Source organism: Lepus europaeus, chromosome 9, assembly GCF_033115175.1.
Source record: "Lepus europaeus isolate LE1 chromosome 9, mLepTim1.pri, whole genome shotgun sequence".
Taxonomy (NCBI): domain Eukaryota; kingdom Metazoa; phylum Chordata; class Mammalia; order Lagomorpha; family Leporidae; genus Lepus; species Lepus europaeus.
The window spans coordinates 96,356,652-96,378,252 of NC_084835.1; the positions used below are offsets into that span (position 1 = coordinate 96,356,652).

Here is a 21,601-nt window from a genome sequence, read left to right on the forward strand (position 1 = left end):
CAGTGCCAACCCCGAAGGAGGCCCGGGAGACTCAGCGGGCAGACAGGGGTGCAGCACGCACGGCTACAGGCGCTCCCCCCAGGGTGCTCGCAACAAGCAGAGTGGAGCAGGAGGCAGAACGTCCCTGTGGGAAGTTTGCGGCAGGGGTATTTTTAGGGTGGGAGAGGGCGGGGGCTATTTTTAGGATGGGATGCTCTTCCCAATAGCTCTCAAATCCCACCTCCCTGTGGGGAGTGCAGGGGAGGCGGCACCGGGGCCTCACATGGCCGGTGGGTCAGCTGGCACGGCGTGCAGGGCAGGAAGTCGCTCCAGCCCTCGTCCTGGGGCGGGGACCCCAGATGTCTGACCCCGGCCAGGCCCCTCCACAGCCCGGAGTGCCCTCCCTTGCTGCAGGCCGCACGCCCACTCCCTCCGGGATAACCTGAAAGGGAAGTTTATAGGAGGAAAAGGACTCAAAGGGCCCTATTTAACAGCACACACTGGGCGGAGGGACTTCCTGACAGGAACCAATGTGGAAACCAGGCCCAGCTTGGCCGGGGAATGCTGGTTTGGCTTAGGACCCGCCAGAGTGGACAGCAGGCTCGCGCAGCTGCGCGTGGCCAGGGCGCTGGCCTGGTCCCAGGTCAATCTCTCTGTGTCTGCTCTCAGTAAGCGGCCAGGAATGATCTGTGCATCTCAGGGGCAGAAGGGGGTGTGTGTGGGGGGGTGGGGAAGTGGCCCCCCCAGCCTTCCTAAGGTCTCAGGGACAGGCAGGGCGGCCGGCTGCGCTGGGCAAACCAGGAGCAGATGTAGGCCGCGGAGCAGGCCTGAGTCACGGGGCGGGCAGGGCAGGCCGGCGGTGGTTGTCTTTATTCTTGGGCTTGGGCGTGGGGTGCAAGGAACAATGCGAGCCGAGCTGTCCTCGGGGCTGGGACGGGTGCAGGGCCCTGGGCAGGTACAGGCAGGCTCCAGGCAAGCTGCTCTGGAGGCCAAAGAATGAAAGCAGGCCCCGACAGTGACCGGAGGAGGCCTGGGTCCCTGCCTCCCCACCCCCACGAGACCCAGCAGGAGGCCTTGCCTTCTGTGCGGAGCTAAGTCTGGCTGTGGCTGGCCAGCTGGCCTCCGCCCTCACTCCCCACCGCCTTTTCTTCAGAGCCAGGGCCTGCGGCTGCCAGGGGAGGGCTGGTGTGGGCGGCCCAGCCCCTGCCCAGGCTCGGCCTGCTCTTGGGCGTCATGCTCCTGCAGGATGCCCCTCCCAGTCTCCCCAGCTCTCAGGGGTCTCACGTGTCTCCTCGGGTCCCCAGCAGGAATCCAGGCTCCTGCGGGGGAGGGCCTCACACTCCTAAGGTTGGCCTCCAGCTGGTGTCCGTCAGCCCTGAGTTGTCACTTTTTCCTGTCCCCTGGAACACGAGCCCTCAGGGGCAGAGAACCCCACACACCCGCTACCTGGGTGGCCCTCCTCCAGCAAGGGGGCCTGGCACACAGGAGGGGCTCAGCCAGCGCCCATGGGCAGGTGGGAACCACGGGGCGCCCCCTAGGGACAGCAGTGAGGCCCACCCATGGGCACCCCCCCCCCCCCCCACCGCGTGGAAAGAGGCGGCCTTCATGCTGACCTGGATGTCCCAGCCCCCACAAAGCTCGGGCGAAGGGCTGGAGACAAGACCGGGGCTTATTCTTGGAGATGCTCTCCCCGGTTAAAGACACAGACAGAGGCAGGCTGCCCGGGGAAAGGCTGGCCAGGCCGCCCGGCTCCGAGCTCGGCACCCAGGCCTCCCAGCAGTGGAAGTCTTTCTGGTCCTGTGATGTCTGTGTGACAGGCCACAGAGTTATGAACACACCGGCACCTGCTCGGCCTTTGAATTCTCAAATTTCCCTCGACCCTACGACCCCTCTAGTTAATTAAACTCACATCTTGCCAGCATCAAAATAGGTCATCTCTCGGAGCGCACAGAGAAGCGGGCAGCCTGGGGGACAAGGAGAGAAGAGCAAGGAGCTGGTAGGCAATTTCCCGGGATACAGGCCACGCATCCCCATGCGGCGCGTGCGCTCTCTCTTATACACACACACACACACACACTCACACTCACACACACACAAGTGCCCCAGGCGCTGCTACCAAGTACACCTCTGAGTGGGCGCTGGCTGGGTTGCATCTCCTTGGGAGGCTGTCAGTCTCCACCTACGTCATCCCTCCCCCTCCCCAAAGGCCAGGGACACAAGGGGCACGGAGGGGCCCTCCAGGTGGAGCTGTAGCTCCTCACTTTCTTGAGCTTGGAGGCTGGTGGTGGCACAATGGGCTCTGGCCCAGCACCCAACAAAGAGATGCAAAATGCAAGTGGCACCAGCCCGGCCAGAGAGGAAGAGTGTGCTAGGGCTTCTACAGGGTCTGCCTGACACCCCCTGCTTCCCCACCGCGGCCCTGGCACCGTTCTGGCCACCTCCCCACTCCCAGTGGGGGATCCGGGGCTTCACCTGCTGCTTCAGGGCTGGCACCAGCCCTCAGGCTGGCTTCCAGGGGTGAGAAGGACAGGAAAATCCTTTTGGCTTTTCCCCAGAGCCGGTTTTGTCCTGCCTGCCTCTGACGGGGTGTTCAGGTTCAACAGAGGGGCCCACCTGCTCCACTGCTAATCCCCCAGCACCTGCAGGCATTGGAAACACCGGCTCAAGGGGCCTCCTTCCCAGCCCTCTTCCCCCTTCTGAATGTGTAATCCATCCACGCACACCTAGCAGGTGCCACCCCTCTCCGCGCTCCTCCCCACACCTGCCCTGCTCCCTCTGCCCCTTCTGAGCCTCGGCCCTGGCTGCTGCAACAGAAAGAAGTAGACAGGTTGCCACTCCCCGGGGCAGGGGATCCCTCCCCCCAACCCCGCCTCGGTGAGCGGCTCCTATGTCCTGAGCACTCCCGCAGAAACTTGATCCCTTGACCCCTCATTTTATTTCACAAGCCGGCTGGAAGGCAGCTCAGTACCCCTTAATTTTATTAACGAGGACGCTGAAACTCAAGGGTGAAGGAAGAAACTGGCAGTCCGGATGTGCAAGAGGTTCTTTGTAAATAGCCCTGAGTTCAAGGTGGCAAGGGCCTGGGAGAGCCAAAGTGCTGGGCACAGGGGAGGACACTCTTCCTCCATTCGGGCTCCATCCGGGACACGGACCCCAAACACTCCCCACGTTCCCAGCGCCTGGCCAGCTGGTTGTGGTGGAATGGTTGCCCAGGCAACTGTTTTTCCAAGTAGAGAAGATGCAAAGAGGCAGCCCACAGGGCCTGGGGCTTGGCAGGAGCCTCATTCAAGGGACCTATGGACTTGCACCTTCTACAACCCACCGGGCCCTGGGGACGGCCACCATGTTGTTGACCCCACAGGAAACCTTCTGCACGTGCAGGTCCGAGCCAGGGGTCCCAATGTGCATGGCTCCACCGAGAGCCACGGGTTACAGGAGCACACGGTCCCTGCACCCCATCCAGAACCGAATCCATATTCGCATTTTCAACGCAGCTCATTGCACCAGCCTGGTGACCATCATCAACAACGTGCATGAAACCTGCTGAGAGAGGGCATCGTCAGTGCCCTTGCCACAGAGAACAAAGAAAGGGCAATGTGGGTCCGAAGTGCCGAGGGCATGGTGGTGCACCCCCTACCCCCACCCCAGGGTGCTGATATGGAATCGCCCCTCCAACCCCCCAGCTCTCACGGAGAACGAGCTGGGGAAGGAAGAAGGATGAGTGGGACGCATTTTCCGGACCCCGCAAGACAGAGCCCAGTACAGGTCCTGGCACAGGGCTGAAGGCAGTTTATTGGGTGAATAAGAGGGCAGAGGTGCGGGGTGAGAAGGCACCAGCCAGGGCGCACTGAAAGGCTGCCAAAGAGCACAGCTCTACTTGCAGCCCAAGAGGTGGGTGAGAGGACCCCAAGGATGCACAGCTGGCTGTGTGGCAGCAGCAGCAGTGACTTGCAGTGAGCAGTCACTGGCGTGCATGCCCTGTGTCAGGTCATCCGCAGTACCCGAGTTGGTCTCAGCATCACCAGCTGTCCGCAGGCCAGCCCAGGACCCCGAGTGGTGCCGCTGCCTCCCTGGTTGCCAGGGGAACGTGCTGGGCAGGAGGCAGCCCAGGCTGATTCAATCCCGCAAACCTGGCAGCACGCCAGCTTCAACTGCGGCTGCGTCCACTTGGACTACAGCGTGCTGGGGCACATCCGGGAGGGCCTGGGGGCCAGGGGCCGCCCTCTGTTGTGTGAAGGAGCAGGCTGCTCCCCAGCCGTGATCGGCCCCAAGGCTCACGGACTGTAAAGGCTACGAGCTGGATCCTCAGGGGTTGGAGGTGACAGAAGATTGGGGAACAACCAGATTTTCTTACTAAGATGGTCCTCTGGCTTATCCTCCATCCATTCATGCATTCACTCATTCATTCATTCACCCAACAAATAGGTGTCAACCACCAGGATGGAGTCCTATAGGAAGGAAGCCCTGGTGAGACCCAGGGCTGTCTCTAGCATTTGAGACTCGGACCCAAGGCTCCACAGAGGCAGCACAAAGGTGGGGAAGAGGGATCAGCCAGACTCTATAGAGAACACCTGTGCTGGCCCTGGGGCTGTGTCCTGGGTGGGGGCGGGGCCTGCTCAGCCCTGGCCTGTGCACCACAGGGAGCCCAGGAGGTGTGCCGCAGAGGGGAGCAGCCCTGGGATGCCCGGCGGTGCCAAGGGTTGTGCAGAGTGAGAGCGCAGCCCCCGACCAGCTGAAAGGCTTAGCGACCCAGGGTGGCAGGAAGAGCCAGGGAACGTCCACCTGCTACCTCTGTCCTGCCCCTAATGTACACCAGGGAGGATGCACGAGACACAGATGCTTTACACAGCAGTAGTTGCTAGGAAACAGAGGGACTTTGTTTTTTTAAATTGAGGTAAAATTCCCACGACAACGCAAACCAGTTTAAAGTGAGCGTTTTCTTCACTCGCAGTGTGGTGTAACCACTCCCTACCTCTATCCGATCCCAAAACTCTTCCCTCACTCCGAATGGAAACTCCACTCCTATCGGGCAGCGGAATGCCCTGTCCCTTCCCCCTACCTGCTCTGCTCTCTCTTTCTCTGGATTGACCCAGTCTAGACGCGGCACAGACAGAACCGGGCAGCACGTGACTGTCGTGGCTGGATTAGCATGTTTCAAGACCCATCCATGCTGTGGCGTGCATCAGAACCTCATTCCTTTTCCGTGGCCGAATAACATTCCCCCGTATGGACGTACCACGGCTTGTTCTTCAGTCCTCTGCGGATGGCCACTGGGTTCTTCCCACCTTTGGGCTGTTACAGACGGTGCTGCTGCGAAGATCTGTGCACTAGGATCTGTTTGAGCGCCTGATTTAACCTGTCTTAGGTACATGGCCTTGAGTGGAACTGCTGGGGAGTTATAGAGTTTGTAGAGCTGGTCAGTTAGTCCAGTTATACAGACAGGGCAACTACAGCCTAGATTGTCTTTCTGCCCTGCCTCAGGTCACACAGGGGTCAGGGCCCCGTTTTCAGTTCAAGCACAGGTGAGCCATGACTTGTCCTCCTTGCTGTGGGCTCCACGGTGCCCGGGGCAGTGTCTCTTACACACAGCAGGTGCCCAGTGTTTGTTGAGCGAATGACAGAAAGTAGCCACACACATCCTGCCTGAGAAGGAAGGTGCCCTCACCCTCAACCCATCTCTGAGGTTCAAAGCTTCTTGCAGAACCAAGGGTCGAAATAAATAGGCCCAGAGCCTTCCTCCTTGGAGGGATGAACTCACCTAGGCTGGTGTCAGGGGTGCTGCCTCAGGGAGCCCCAGCAGCCAGCCCACCCCTGAGTTACAGCCTCCCAGGACTAAGCCACGGCAAACCCGTCCCCGCGCTGGGCAGAGGGGTGCACTTGGGTGGCCGGCTGCTCCTCAGGGCTCTCGGGTGCCAGGTCATTCCATGACAGTGGCATGAGGTGGCCCTCTGAGTCTATAGGGGCTCTGGGGAAAGGGGCTTTGGTACACATCCAGGGGGACCCAACAGTGGCATCTCTGTTGGCAAGAAAGCCCAGGCCAGGGACAGCGCACGGTGCCCAGCACCGACGACACAGGCAGGGCGCCTCCTCGGCCTTCCAGCTCTTGAGGGCAGCCAGAGAGGCTGTCGTAATGATACAACTGGCTCTCGGGGTCGGCACCAGATGTCACCACACACCGGCAAGCGCCACTCCTCTGGAAGCCACTGGGTGCTGCAACACCATCTCAGTGACCTGTGCAGACACGAGTGCTTCAGTGCCACTGTGTTGGGCCCACACTGCCCTGATTCCTGCACCCAGTGGCCCTGGTACTGGATGCACACACACGCCCATGTGACTCTCAGATGTCTGAGGGCAGGCATCGGGCCACCCACGGAAAACAGCACATCCGGGTGCTGGGCTGTGTCCTTCCACTACACATTACTTCCTGTTTCTCTGTGGGCCCTCGGCATATGTCCACTGAAGTCATGCTCATTAAGGCGTGGCCAACAGCTACCCGTGGCATCTGGTTAACGTGCATGGAGACAGTAGCAAGAGCTGGGAGTTTCTTTAGTGTAGCTACTAGGAGGATTTTTAAGTGGAGATGTGGCTGGCGTGATACTTCTCTGTGCACTTGGGGATGTGGAGAGGAGGAAAAGTGGTCCTCATTCTTCAGTTGTCACAGTGATTTGACGCCCAGGGTAGGAGGGGCATTCTGTTAGCGGAGTGAAAACAGTCCCCACGAAGCATCATCGTGTGCCACCCCCCTGCACCGCCACACTGCACCCTGTGTCAGGGCAACCGAGCTCGGGGACATTCAGAGCTTGGGGACATTCAGAGCACGAGCAGGGATTCGAGTCATTGTTTTTTTCTCTGCAGGTGGGTCGACAGGTAAAAAGTGCTGACAGTGGTCTCTGGGTGTGATCAGGTTGTTAGTGAATTTGCATTTTTTTTCAACTGATCTATGTGACCAGCAATCCCTCTCCTTATTTGCGGGGACCCAAGATGGAATGGGGGTGCCAAGCAGGCCCACAGCTGAGAACCAGCAAAGTCCGCTGTCCTCTCTGGTTATGAGGTGGTCAAGGGCCTTCTATCAGCAAGCCCTATTAGGAACTCACTTCCCTCTCACGTGGGCCGGTGGCGGGGAGTCGTGCGTGCCCAAACCGCTCGCGGGGACTGTGAACCCTGCTGGCTGAAGCTGCCCTCAAACTCCACTGAGATGGTCTCTCCAGGGTCTCTCGCTGCAAGGACAGCCCCCTCCCCCACCCCGCCAGACACCTGTGCAAGGGTCTCCATGCCAAGTAGCCTTCCAGAAACTTCTGTGGGCATGACGCCTCCTTGGCATCCAGTTTCCTTGTCTGTGACCTTCGGCAGGTGTCCCCTGTGCTGAAGTCTGGGACAGGGGGTGCAAGCAGCTCCCCCCACCCAAGTCCTGCGGTAGTGAGAGCCGGAACCCAGCTGTGGCTCAGCCCTGGGGCAGAGGAGGGAGCCGGCCATAGTCAGGGGCCAGCAAGCAATGAGGTCCTGCCAGATGACTGACAGATGCACTGTCCCCTCCCCACGCTGGCTGCTTTAGGGCCCACCCCCTGTGGCCTTGAAGGAGCAAATGCCTGGGCTGTTAACTTTGCACAATGACCGTTCTTTGACTTCTCCTTCCCTCCTGGGAGCTGTTCAGGCTGTGGCTTTGGGTTGACTCCCAGAAGCGGTGGCAGGTGGCTCTCAGGTCCCAGCCAGACACCTCCCCTCCCTGCTGCGCTGCTCCCTGGGCTGACCCCACTGGGGCACAGCTGGAGTGCACAGCATGCCGTGGCCCCGCCCCCTCCCTCAAGGGGTTTCCCCCAGCACCAGCTGCAGCTGAGCCCTCCCACACCCTTGCCTGGCTCCCGGGAGCCGCACGAAGACCCCATGTGTATCAAGGACCTGAGCAGCACCTTGAGTCTGAAGCTCCTGGCGGGGCACAAGGCCATGGAGGATGGTGGCCAGGAGCCCGAGAGGGCCTCTGTCACCCCAACCCCTTTGTTCCCAAGCAGCCTCCCAGCAGGCTGGTGCCCACAACTCTGCATGCAAACCCTCACTCCCCTGGGGTAAGTCAAGCCTGTACTTCAGCCCAGCCCCCGGGGCGGTCTCATTAAATCTCATCCATCAAGTACATCTCAGAATGACTGTGGTCCCTCAAATCCACTGAGCTGAACCCCAAGGACTTCTGTGCCCGGGCCTCTGCTGGGCCAAAAGGAGGGGAGACCCAGGTCCTCGCTCTCAGGGGCCTTGGGGCTACAGCAGGCTTGGGAGATACTGTGGGTGTGTGCTGGGGCATGGTCCCATTGCCCCAGCCTAGCTTCAGCTCGGCGTCTCTCTGCCAGCAGAATTTTCCTGCCCAGAGAAGTTTGTCACAGGCCAATGTCAGGCTGGAATCTGTACGGCAGGACAAACACGACAGGCAGCAGAAGACAGGGGAAGGCAGCCCCGGCGCAGGGTCTGGATTCTCGGCCGTGTGATTGCACAAGTGCCTGCACTGCTGGGAGCTCAGTCTTCTCAACTGTAAAGTGGGCAGAATGATAACCAGCTCCACCTGGTCGGCCCGTGGAGGACGGTTCAGAGAGTTCCTAGTGGGGGCACTTGGACCAGTGCCTGGCTGGGAGGCAGCTGTTCTATCATCATCGGTGGTGAATATCTTCAGGGACAAACAGTTGACCCTGCAGAACTGGGCTTTGGAGACTCACTGTAAGGAGACTGTGGAAATGGGAGATCCCGGGCCGGCATTGTGGCACTGTTCACCTCACCGGCATCCCGTATCAGCATGGGCTCAAGTCCCAGCTGCTCTGCTTCCAATCCAGTGCCCTGCTAATGCACCTGGGAAAGCAGCGGAAGATGGCCCAAGAGCTTGGGCCCTTACCTCCATGTGGGAGACCTGGATGGAGTTCCAGGCTCCGGGCTTTGGCCTGGGCTAGGCCTTATGGCCTTTTTGGGGGAGTGAACCAGAAGAGCTCTTTCCTTCTGTGCCTTTCTCTCTCTGTCACTCTGCCTTTCAAATAAATCTTTGCAAAAGTAGCAGAGGGCCGGCGCCGCGGCTCACTTGGTTAATCCTCCGCCTTGCAGCGCCAGCATCCCATATGGGCGCCGGGTTCTAGTCTCGGTTGCTCCTCTTCCAGTCCAGCTCTCTGCTGTGGCCCGGGAAGGCAGTGGAGGATGGCCCAGGTCCTTGGGCCCTGCACCTGCAAGGGAGACCAGGAGGAAGCACCTGGTTCCTGGCCTCGGATCGGCGCAGTGCTAGCTGTAGCGGCCATTTGGGGAGTGAACCAACAGAAGGAAGATCTTTCTCTCTGTCTCTCTCTCTCACTGTCTATAACTCTACCTGTCAAATAATAATAAAAAAAAAGTAGCAGAGACAATCATCCACCATACTGAAAAGAAGGAACCCCTAGGATCTTCAGAGACCCTGCCTGCCTATCTGCAGCCTTAGGTCCGGGGACTCTGCTCGATGGAGGCCTCTGTGGGGGCTCCGGCTGCTTCCCTAGGGTCCCTGGTGCTGCCTGTGCCTGAGCCTCAGCCAGCGGTGGGCAGCAGTCCCCCTGCCCCCTGCTCTGCCTACTCAGAGTGTTGTTGATTCATCCTGTTGGGGAACAGCTTGGCTCATGTCACCCTCTTGCTCCATCACCTTCGACAGGTCGTCACCCACGGCTAGAAGGCTCCTCCTGAACTTGGCTTTCCACTTGCTGCCACCTGCTTCCTGCTTCCCCACACACTAACCCCGGCGAGCACTGAGCTCTCAGATGGCTCTGCCCTGTTCCCAGGGCGCCACCTGCATCATCTCATTCAATCCTCACAACAACCCCGTGAGGGAGGTACTGCTGCTATCCCCATTTTACGGATGAGGGTGTTGAGGCACAGAGTAGTCCAGGCGTGCACTCAGGGTCACACATCTAGGACCGGGTAGCGCTAGGGCTGAGTTTCAGAAGCCGGGCTGCAGAGAGTGTGTTCCCACCTGCTGTCCCTTAGGGCCCCATCCAGCACCCTAAACCTAAACACAGCTCTGGATCTCAACGCCGGGGATGCATCCCAAGAAATGCAGTCTTGTGGTGCACACGGCATCCGGTGCACCCGCACAGGCCTAGACGGTGTGGTCAACCCTGCACGTGACCTCCTGAAGCGCTTAAGAGGCGCAGTAAGCCTGAGACGTGTGGGGCTGCCCGTTGGGTCACAGTCAAGCTTTCTTTAAACGTATAGAAGGAGGATACAGAACACAGTCTGGAACACGGCCGTTTATTGTCACCCCGTGTTAGGCACCACACATAACTGCATGTCTGTTACACTTTTCTGTGACACCAGAGTCATCAGCAACACAGGGAAACACGCACTGTGTCCCAGTGTGACCGTGGCTACCAGGCCACTAAAGCAGAGAACTTTCAGGCTCCATTACAGGACCTATTCCAGCACACAGTCCCTTGTCAGCACAGGACTGGAGTGGCTCTCCACACCACGAAGCTTCTAAAAGCCACTTGTACCTGGCTACTGTAGCCCAATTAGTCAAACTCTCTGTAGGTGGGTGTCCGGCCTGGGTGCAATCTGAAAGCTTCCCAGGGGAGTCCATTGACCAGGTAGGACTGTGATGCACCGTGCCAGAACTCTGTAAGGTAGGAGATCCTGCCCATATTCAGAACTGGGCACAGGGGGTGGACTGTGGCCAGCCCTAAGCTCTTCCCACTATGGCCAACAGGAAGGTCCCATGGGATGGGCTGGGGGCTTGGAAAGTGGCATGGCCAGAGAAGGAATGTGTGCCCGTTTTCCTGAGCCCTGGGTTTTCTCCATTATAACAGGGGAGCACGAGAGGCCAGCCACGTGCACCAGCACCGTGTTCTGACATCCTAAGGCACTGGCGTGAGGGTTAGCAGCAGGACCCATCAGCTAGTATGAAGTCTCTGTCAAAGGCCCAGGAAGCCAAAAGTCGTTCACAAGGACACCTGCAGAGCTCTAGGTGCCGTCCTGCACTGTCCTGATCAATCGCAGTCCCCAGGTGAGTCACACTGAGCTGGGACCACCTGGTCCCACGGCTCAGCTCTGCAGGTGACGGAACAGCCGCGGGCAGTGAGAGCAAGCAAGGCAGGAAGAATGGACCAAGTCCTCTCTGAGCTCCTTCTGCGTCCTGAAGGCCCCTAGCCAGGCTGAGTTAGCTCACAGGCAGGCATCAGAACAGAAGATGGGAGGTGAGCAACAGGGGCGAGAGGCTGAGACTGGGCATGCTCAGCATGACCTAGGCCAGTATCCCAGCCTCGGTGCCCTCCCAAAGCCTTCACTTCCGGAAAGGTTGGCCACTGGCGGGCTGACAAGCGCTCTCCCATCCCACTGGGCCAGACACACCCCTCCTTGCCTCTGTGATGCAAGTCACACCTCCACCGCCTTGCTGGACGAGGCCAGCCCATTGGACACGTTCCTCTCTGCTCCTGCAGCAGAGGCTGCCGGGTGCCAGCCGCCTCTCCCTGCAGCTGACAACAGAGCTGTATCGTGGGCACACATGCAGTTTAGAAGGGTGTAGCAGCCACATTGAAAAAGTAAAATGAAACAGTTAAAAGCAATTTCAATGATACATTTTTAATTAATCTAATATATCCAGAATAACATTGTCTTGATATGTATCAATAATGAGATACATTGTGGTATTTTAAAAAATTAAGCTTTCAAAACCTAGTGTGCATTTTCCACTCTTCAGTGCATCTGAGAGGGGGCTACATTTCAGATGCTCTCCAGCGAGAGGCGGCTCATGGCCCCGGCTTTGGACAGCTCTGGATTGTGTGTTTCCAGCGTGGAATCATGTATTAGGGCTCTTAGGCACATCGGCTGTGAGAGCTGGGGAGTCTCAGGACCACCTGGCCCCACTGCTCAGCTCTGCAGGCGACAGAAGAGTGAGCGACTTGCTCTGGATCACAGCGATCAGAGTGCAGCCAGGCCAGAGGTCTAACCTTCCAAACAAGACCCTGACGATCTTTGCTGTGTGCTGTGTGCTGTGCTGCTGAGAGGACTCTGCCACCTCACCCATGTGTGTCCTTGAGAAAGGTGGCCCTGGACACTGATCACCCAGCGGTACCGTCAGAGGCCACCCACTGGTTCCCATTTATCCCACTTGGTTGAGTCCAGTGCTCTGAGTATTTCCACTGAGGCCACTCCCTTCACCCCTCACTCCTCCAGTCCTGGGTTAAGCAGCGGAGAGACAGGGACGCAGGAAGAAGGAACGTGGCCAAAGCAGCAGGGTGTGGCTGTCAATCACACAATCTGTGGCAGTGGAAGTCACTTCGGAGTCATCTGTGCACTGACTGCGAGAATGAGGGCTCCCTCCATGCCACGAAACCCAGAGTGGCCCTGGGTCCCAGCCACAGCGCTCGGGATGAAAGGGCGGGGAGGGGCAAGCTTCGCTTACCAGACTCACGCCATTCATACATTCAGCCCAAGCCTTCTGTCCCCATCAGCTGAGCTGCACGCCCAGGAAGCAGCAACGCTGTGCCCTAACCTGCTTCTGCCAGTTGTACTTGTTCTTGTGAGCTCTGAATTTAAATACAATGCAGACTGATGAAACAGAAGTCCCCAAAGAAAGCAAACTAAATGCATAGACTCAAAGGTGAGTCACAAAAAAAAAACATGCTGTTCGGCTGGAAGTGGAGGAGATGATAAAATACTGGAAAGCAAATCAGAAACCTACAAGGATTTTACACTCACATACACTTCATGAAGGTCTAAGTTCTTACATCATGCTGATCAAGCCAATCTGGAAAGCCCGGGGGATTCCTTACCAGGACGGTCAGGCCAAGAACAGTGGGAATCCCAGCCACAGAGGCACGCAAATCAAAGTTCCCGATTCATCTCAACAGACCGGTGAAGAAACGCACATGGATAGTCCTAGGTTGGGTGTACGAGTTATTCAAGCGGCTTTTCCTGCTCTGGCTGACTTCTGGACTGACCAGGTAACTTGAGTCCTGATCAGACAGATCAAGGCTGAGCAGGTCAGGGTTTTGCTGGCCTTGCTTGCAGGGGCAAGAGCATGGGACACAGCTGGACCCCGCTGGACACTGAGGTTGGGGGTAGACAGAAGCTTTGAATTTTAGCAGGGACCTTATATGGGTCAGAGGGACCTGTGAGGACTAGGTAACTCAACGGTGAGAATTTAATGCAGGATTCATGTGCCGTAGGAGGCTAGGGGACGCAGGGGGACTCAGGAAAACTGCACAAGCAGAGTGCTGACCCTGGGGCTTTGCAGGTGGAGCCAGAACCACAGCAGGAACTGCCTGGGGGCAGCGGGGTGGAGATGCCCCCTGATGTGGAGGTAGGCTGACATCTGGCTTCTCCCTGTCTCCTGCCCCAACCTTGCCCTGCCCTCCCATTGGCCAAACCCAGCCCAAATCTCATTGGCAAGGGATCCTGGCAATGCAGCCTGTAGGTCGGCCCCCAGGAGGCAGAGGAGGGATGAAAGCTGAGGGCAAACAGGCCAGGCCTGGCCCAGATCTCCTGAAACCCAAAAAGACCCCACTGAACGACCCAGAGAGTGGAGTTTAGGAACTTCCCAGGGCCAGCGTCGTGGTGCAATGGGCTAAGTCACCTCTTGTCCTCCTAGTGTTTCTAGGTCACGTGCAACCATCCTGGCAACTCCCAAGCTTAGGCAGCTAAGACTAGGGAGGGTGGCAGGCCACAGCTGTAGCACTGGAGCCTGTTTCTGGCTGCCACCTGCTGTGTGCCTCAGGGAAAGTTGCTGCCCTGCTCTGGGCTTCAGGGCCTCCTCTGCAACATGCAGGGCTCGAATGCTTCCCATACATTTCAGGGCCATCACTCTGAACATCGGTTTTTACCCTGCAGGCTTTCAGGGGAGGTGGAGAAGAAACGAGGGACCAGGTGGCTGGTAGATGGAGACCAGGCTGACTCTGGAAATGGCTGTAAAAAAAATTCCTCAGCTGAGACTTTTTTTTTAATCCCTTATCACGTGCTTCTTCCCACTAAAAGCGAAATTCTGAGAAATAAATCCTGGTTAATTGAGAGTTCTGGTTACTTGGGGTGCACTCCATCAAGGTTTTACTGCATTTTCAATTGCAGCGAGTGACACAGTGGTTTGCATATGCAGTTACTTCTTAAGTGACTTCTGTTCCCTGACCTCATATCTGTTTCATTAAAATTGAACGCACTGAGATGGAGGAAGGAGCACAGGGCAGGATGTTTTCCACGTGGGTCTGGCTCTGGAGAGACGGCGTGAAGGTGACGAATAGGAGAGGTCAGCCGTGCCCGTGCGATAGCTGCCCTGCCGGGAGCCAGCCGCCAGATTTCCAGCCGCACTATCCAGCGCTGTGCAACCCGGCCAGGCATTTCTGGGTTATTCTTCTTACTCCAGGGCAGGTCAGTTTGGTACAGAAATCTCCCCCAGTGTCCTCCAAGGAGGGACCATCATTTAGCTTTGGCTGCCTAAGCAACACAACAGATGATCTCACTACTCCCCAAAGGCTGTGAAACCAAACTCAGGTGCATTCTTAGGGCTGGGGGACAGTAAGGAGTGTGTGAATCCCACGGCCACGGAGGCCACTCTGAGGCAGTTCTGTGGCCAGCAGAGCCAGATATACATCTGCAGGGCCGAGCGGTCACAGCAGGAGGACAAGCTGCCCAGGGCGGGGTGGAGAAGCTGTGGGAAGGACCCAGGAGTGGGGTTGACCAGCAGGGATCTCCCTAAATGACCGTGGAGTGAAGGAATGATTGGCTGTGCCTCCCTGAGGCGTTTTCCCACAGCCCACAGCTGAGGGACAGATGGCCGTCTCCCCGACTTGCTTCCTTCTGAGCAGCCAGATGGGGGAACTCCCTGGCCTTGGAGCTGATAAACAGCTGGTCACCTTCTACGCGGAACCCAGCGATGAATGGGAAGCCTATTTCAGCTGAGCGGAATGGGCCAGAGAAAGGCAGCCACTGGACGCGTCCATCACCATCCCATACCACCCACAATTCTGCCTTCCTTGGAGGCTCAGACCCCTGGTCCCAGGAGTGCCCTTGCACCCCTTTTCTAGAAGTTTCCTTTAATTCAGGCAGCTAAACTCAGTTACATTCTTTAAGCGGGAAAGAGAGTGCTCCTGGCAAACATCTGATTGGAAAGCCAAAATAGGAAGAAAAAAAAAAAAAAAAGAAAGCATTTTTGGTTTCTTAAGAGGGTGTGTGGGAAGCAAGAGGGAGACGACATAGAATCACAGGCCTGACTCCTTAAAGACAGGTTGCAAGCTGAGCTGTGACTTTCACGAATCCTCTGAAATGCACCGAGCACAAATCTCTGACTGTAAATGCGCTTTCTGGGCAGGGGACGGAGGAGGAGAAATGCGGCTCCTGGTGACATCGGGGTGGCCACTGATGGTGCCCCATGCTCCCGCATGACTCTATGCTTATTTTTTTTTCCTTTTAAAGTAATTACCAGGGTGTGACAATGACAGAGAGATGGCAAAGCAGGAAGTCAGGGGGTTGGCGGGGGGCACCAGGCTGGCGTTCTGTGCTCCAAGCTATGGCCTAGGGGGCCGACAGCACTGCTCCACTGGTTAGGGGGAGCAGGGGTCAGTGGGGGAAGACAGGGGACAAGAGACTTTCACCTATGCCTGGAAGTCTGATTTATAGCACACGTGTTGACATGGCAGCTAAGACACTGCTCGGGATGCCTGCATCCCACATCAGAGTGCCTGGGTTTGAGTCTGAGCTCCACTTCCAATTCCAGGTTCCTGCTCATGCGCACCCTGGGAGGCAGGAGGTGAGGGCTTAGGTGGTTGGATCCACGTGGGAGACTCAGATTGGGTTTCCAGCTCTCGGCTTTGGTCTGGCCCAGCTCTGGCATTTGGGAGTGAATTAGCAGATGGGAGATCTCTGTCTGCCTTTTATACTTGCTTATAACTCTGTCCCATCTTGTGTGGGGGTGCAGAGGAATGGGCGGGAAGAGAGCCTAGGAGCGTGGTGACTCAACTCACTCAGTGGTCCCTTCCTTCCCCTCCAGGACTTCTCTGTAGCAGCTCTCAAACTCTGCATTGTGTCTACACTGCTTTCCCCACTACACTGCAAGCTCTCCGAGGGTAGTCTGAATTTTCTCTCTTTCTCTTCTTAAAGACTTGTTTATTTAGTTATTTGAAAAACAGAGTGATGGGGAAACAGAGAGATCTTGTATTTGCGGGCTCACTCCCCAAAGGCCTACAACAGCTAGGTGGGCCACACCAAAGCCAGGAGCCAGGAACTCCATCTGGGTTTCCCACCTGGGGGACAGGGACTCCAGGACTTCAGACATTGTCTGCTGATCTCCCGGGTGCAGCAACAGGGACCTAGATCAGCAGCAGGGTAACCAGGCCTTGATGTGGCACTCCACTATGAGATGTGGGCGTCCCAACTTGCAGCTTTTACCTACTGTACCGCAGTGCCTGCCCCAGCTGTATTTCGGTCTGTGTCTCTGTTCCTGTGCCCATCATCACCATGATGGCTACTCCCGTTGCCACGGCGGCCACCACCACGGCAGTCAAGGAGCCTCCTGCGGAGCATGTGCCCAGCCCTCTCGTGTCACACAGCCTTCCCCTCCCAAGAAGGAGGCCCACACACTGACTGCAGGTGGTCCAGGGTGGGCAACTGACTTAAGCCAGGCCAGCCAGGACATTGCCTATGGTGGCTGAGCTGGTGCAGGCCATAGCAGTAGGAATCTCAGATGTTATCTCCATCTCGTCCAAGGAAAACCCAAGAGAGCTCACCTGTGGAGTGAAAATGAGTGCTCAGCTATGCAGAGGGAAGCCGAGATGAGAGAGCACATGGCGCCAGAGAGATAAAAAAGCTGAGAAAATAATCAATTGTCCATGGCTTCTGTGACTTCTCTCAGGAGGCCTGGCTGTAGTCTATTTCTTACTTTTAAGACCCATTAACAAACCTCTACGTCCTTATAACCCTTGGCATTTTTAGCTCAAGCTAGCTTGAGTTGGCTGTCCATACTCCCAATCAGAAGTGTCTTCACTAACCCCAGGTGTGTGTAGACACCCCTTCACAGGTCCCAGCTGTCTTCCTGCCAAGCCTCAGAATCCCTCATCCAACACCCACTACCCACAGAACCCAGTGAGGAGGCAAGCTAAAACTCAGTTGGCAAAAGCAAACCAAAACCTCCCGCCCCAGGAACTATTGGCTACGATGGCTGAGAAAACAGAAGAGTTTAGGACAGGAGAGCGTGGGAGGGAGGGCGTCACACTAAGGCCCTCTGAGCACGGACTTGAACAATGGGTAGATTTCACCAGGCAGAGCTGGGCAGGTGTGAGGGAGATCCAGGCAGCCGCCCTGGGCCAAGTCACTGTTTGGGATGGGCCCAAGGCTCATCTTAGTGTCTTTTAAATCACATCTCACCAGGCTGACTCCGGGTCTTGGCAAATCATTTTTTTTTTTTTTCTTACTGTTGTTTGGGATGCCCTAGATGAAGGGAGCACTTAGACGAGGGACAGCAAGCAAAGCCAAAGTGTGGGCCTGGCCAGAGCTGGGATGCTTGGTTCTCCCTCTGCCGCCCAGCTCCTGTGGGCTTGGGGAAGTGCCAGGGAACTCGGATGGGCCTGGTTTCCAGGCCTGGCTTTGTCACCAGTGTACTCTTCTAGGGAATGCTGTACTTTGGCTTCCCAGAATTCCATCTACCTCTGCAGGCTACAGCTCATGTTTGCCTTTGTGGCTCCCTGGCTCCCACCCTGGTCCAGGTAGAAAGGATTCATCCTGGGTTCCAGGGGGTAAAGCACGTGACCAGGTATAAACCAATCAGTGAGTTCCATTCTGACTACAGGGATGGGCTCAGGGATGGACATGTGACATAAGCTAGCCAATCAGGCTCAATCAGAACAAATCCTAACCAAGCCCATTCTTTTTTTTTTTCCCCTTCTGGACTTGAACTGTGAGGGTGTGCAGCCCTGAGAACGAAGCCAACCTCTGTGGAAAGCAGAGCTGGGAGACAAAGAAACCTGCGTCCTGGCTTCTCTGAGACTGAAGCAGTGGGGTGTGAGTCTGACCCCACGCACAGACCATCGTGTTAGGCACCAATCCGTCTTCTGTCTTGCTTAAACCAGTTTGATACGGGGTCAATCTTATTTGCATCCAAAAATCCTCTTAAGACACTCTGTCTCGGTTGCGATGGGATTCACAAGAGTGGTCCTTTGCAGGGGACTACTGCCAGCAAGAGCTGAGGGCCCAAGAAACCCTCTGTTAACTACCCAGTGGGCCCCAGTGCTAGATAACGACCCCGATACAGAGTTCTGGGAAGGAGCATCAGTGTTCTCCGCACAAAAGAAAATGTGCAGCACCTGGCCTCGCCTTTCACACGACTCATCCTAGAGCAACGCTTGGCACAGAAGAGGAGCTTAGTAAGTGATGGGCACGTGCTTAGAGCTACCGGAAGGACACACGTCCAGTGGCCGACGCTTGCAGGCCTCCCCGCCTCCCCCCCTCCCCCATGCTGCTGGGTGAAGCCTGCCCCAGGAGGCCCCTTCCCGCAGAGAGCACTTCAGTGGACTTCCTCTCTCTCTCTCTGGCTTTGATTGAACTTTGCAACCACCCAGCTGCCATCTCTCCTGCCGTGCAAGCTTTTAAGTGCCCCCTTGTGCACCTGCCTCCCTGGAGAGGTGGCTGGGCGACAGAGCCAGCTGAGGGCCTGGCCAATGCTACTGTCATTCCCAACAGTGGACTGGCAGGGTACAATCCTCCAATCCCTCTTACGGTGGGGGTGAGCCCCACTGGTTCTGAGCTGGCCCCTCACAAAAGGGGGCTGGTCATCACCTGTCCACCCACCTGCCAGGACAGGTGCACAGGCTCCAGTCATCCATGTGTGTCATGCATCACTTAAGCCTAGTCTGAACACTCCACACTTTGACGTTTTCTGTGCTTCCTTTAGCCTGCTGAGCTGTAGCCACAACTGGGACCTCATCAGAGCCCAGGGCCACTCCTGGGTGGGCACCCCTGCCCCGTGTCCTTGGCTTTCCTTCACTCCTCTCCATTAACGCCCTCTCTCTCCTGGACACGGGGTTGCGGGGTCGGGGGGGTGGGGTGGGGTTGGCCGCATTGCCCCAGGTTTTTTCTCACCAGGCACCCGCTTCTCCACCTTTCCTCCATCGTCAGCAGATTTGGGTTGGAAATCACTTCCGTGGGAGCCCGCGACTCTGTAGTCAGCCTGCGTGCTTGACAATCAGCTAAATAAATGGCGCGGGGGTCACTGGGAGAAGCAATCTTCAGACTTCCTGTGACAGGCAAAAGTGAAGCCCCTGGGCGAGCTGAACCTCCCCTGGGGGTGGCCAGGGGGTCGCTGCTGCAGGAGGAAAATTCTAGGTATCTTATTATCCACCGACTCCCTTTCCAATCCTGACCTTAAGAGTACTCTTAACCTTCCTCCTCCGGCTCGCTAATGGGGAGATAAATCTTGGGAGAGTATCTTAAATTCTTTTTTATCACAGACTGTATCGCCGAGATAATAAGACCAGCCTTCAGAGTAACCATTAAGCCACAAAAGGTGTGGTCATCATTTATGATTTTTTTAGCCTTAATTGCTAGACAGACACTTTAAGTGGGAAGTCTGTCTAATGAGCCCAGTCATTAAAACATCAAAAACTGTTATCTGGGGTTTCTATTTTAGTTAGACATTACATTATTTTAATAAGGGGGCCGCGTTTCTTGTCACTGGGTTTGGTAATGGAGGCTTAAAGCCACCCCGTGGGGATGGGGGGAGGGGAGGCACGCGCTCGCTTTTGCAAAACAAGGTCGCAAATCAAGAGCCCTGGGAGGCAGAGGCAGATGAGGGGGCCTGGGAGCCAGAGGGAGGAGGGGACCGACCCGCTGTCCTAGCTGGCGACAGGGGAGGGCGGTGGTGGGGTGTTCTGGCCTCCTCGTGCACCACTGATGTGTTGCACCTTCGTGCACAGCGTCCACGGTCTTGGGCCTCTCAGACCCTTCCCTGCTGCCTGGGGCAGGGGCCAGTGCACAGGCTCAGCCCAGCTTCCGGCCTCTGCCCGGCTCTCCTCCTCCTCTCGCTGGCCTGCAGCTTGGCCCCGGACTGCGCCCTTGGTCTGCGCACACCCTCAAGATTCTGACACTCATCCTTTGCTCCTTTTTCTTGATCCATCCTAAATGGGCCTCACGTGCAATTTCAAATGCTCCAGTAGCCACATTTAAATAGTAAAAATAAACAGATAAATTTCATTTTAGGGACATTTTATGTAAATCAATATATCAAAATATTATCACTTTAACACATAATCCCTATTTGAAAAATGATGACTGAGGGTTCTTCTTTTTTTTTTTTTATGCACACTGTCTCACACCTGCTGCTCACCTCCATTCGGACTGGCCCGGTGCACTCTGATTTTCCCAGCAGCTGTTACCAAGCACAGAGTCGGGGCCTGGCACTGCTCTCGGCAGCTTCCATACATTAACTCCTTAGTGCGATATTCCCACCAAGTAGCTCAGGTTACAACCCAGGAAGCAGAGGCAGAGAGAGGCTAAGTCACTAGTTGGAGGCCATGGGCTTGTAAGTGCTACTTCCCCCTCAATGGCACCTCGTAGGGAGGGGCTCGGCATGGCTTTGATGCCCACGTGTTGACCTCCCAACTCATTCTGCATCCACCCGGGCCCTGGAGGACTTGGGGAAGGGCCAGCGCTGCCCTCTCTCCGTGTGTCTCACATCCACAGCCGCGGGAACCCCGGGGACCCCAGCTGCCTGTGTGGGACATGTGTCTAAGACCAAGAGATCTTCCTCCAATGGGGAGGTATGCCAACCTGCAGTCCTTCTTTTGAGAACAGAAAAAGAAAATACCCAGAGGTTAAAGAGTCAGCCTCGAAAGCCCAACTTCTAAGAACAAAAACAGAAAGCACCTGACACGGGAGCAGATCGCCCTGGAGCCAACTGTCAACGAAGGGAGAGCAAAAGGCAAGAAGGCTGCACTCACAGCAAAAAACGTCACCAATCACCCAGCCAGGGCCGCACAGAGGAGGCTCCACACACGCCCTTTCTGGCAGGCGCTCAGCGAATCCTGACTGCAGGAACGAGCCGGCCTCGCCTTCCTGGACTTCATCACTTCCTGGGCTTCATCCACTGTGGCAGCGTCATCTGTGAGCACCCTTCCACCCAGCAGAAAACGGAGAGCCCAAACCAGGCACCGAGGCCAGGTGGCCCTGCGCAGAGAGGTTTGCATCGAAGGAGAACGACGGCTCCAGGTCGGAGGATGGAGGCAGGGAGCACGGAGGCCTCCAGGGTCTGCGTCGCTGTTGTGTTTTGATCGCACGCAGGCACAGTGGACCTCCCTTCGCTCACGGGATTTGCAAAACACACAGAGAGAGGGGCCGTGCGGAAAAGGAACACCGGCCTTTCCCAGAGGGAGTCAGAGCTCCCAGCACTGGTGTTTGGCCTTCCGATCTGTCAGAATCCAAGCCAGCTGACTCTGTTAATAAAGAACAGAGCCAGGGAGGCGAATACAAGACCAGGAAGAAGTGACAGGTGCTGGTGACTCACAGACCCATACTCTCAAGGCTCACACAGTCCCAGAAAGGGACATGAGAGGTTCGCTCTGGCCCTACCAGGAAGGCAAAGGCTCAGAGCAAACCATCAGCAGCCAAGACCTCCGGCACAGAGCGAGGACGTGAGGGCTGAGGGACAGGTTAACATCAGCCC

The 21,601-nt window shown here is 56.8% G+C and overlaps 1 protein-coding gene across 4 annotated transcripts in view; it reads right to left on the reverse strand.

The window, feature by feature from the left end:
* ZBTB7C (zinc finger and BTB domain containing 7C) overlaps positions 1 to 21,601 on the reverse strand; it is a 313,347-nt gene that overhangs the window by 39,057 nt on the left and 252,689 nt on the right. The window contains exon 1 of one of the 4 annotated variants that reach the window (XM_062201630.1): positions 1,889 to 1,919. The exons of the other annotated variants lie outside the window; for them this stretch is intronic. Within the exon in view, the coding sequence (XP_062057614.1) occupies positions 1,889 to 1,914 (26 nt within the window). The 5' untranslated portion in view covers positions 1,915 to 1,919. Of the gene's footprint in view, positions 1 to 1,888; positions 1,920 to 21,601 lie in introns of those variants that run through there. 4 annotated transcript variants of the gene reach the window in all.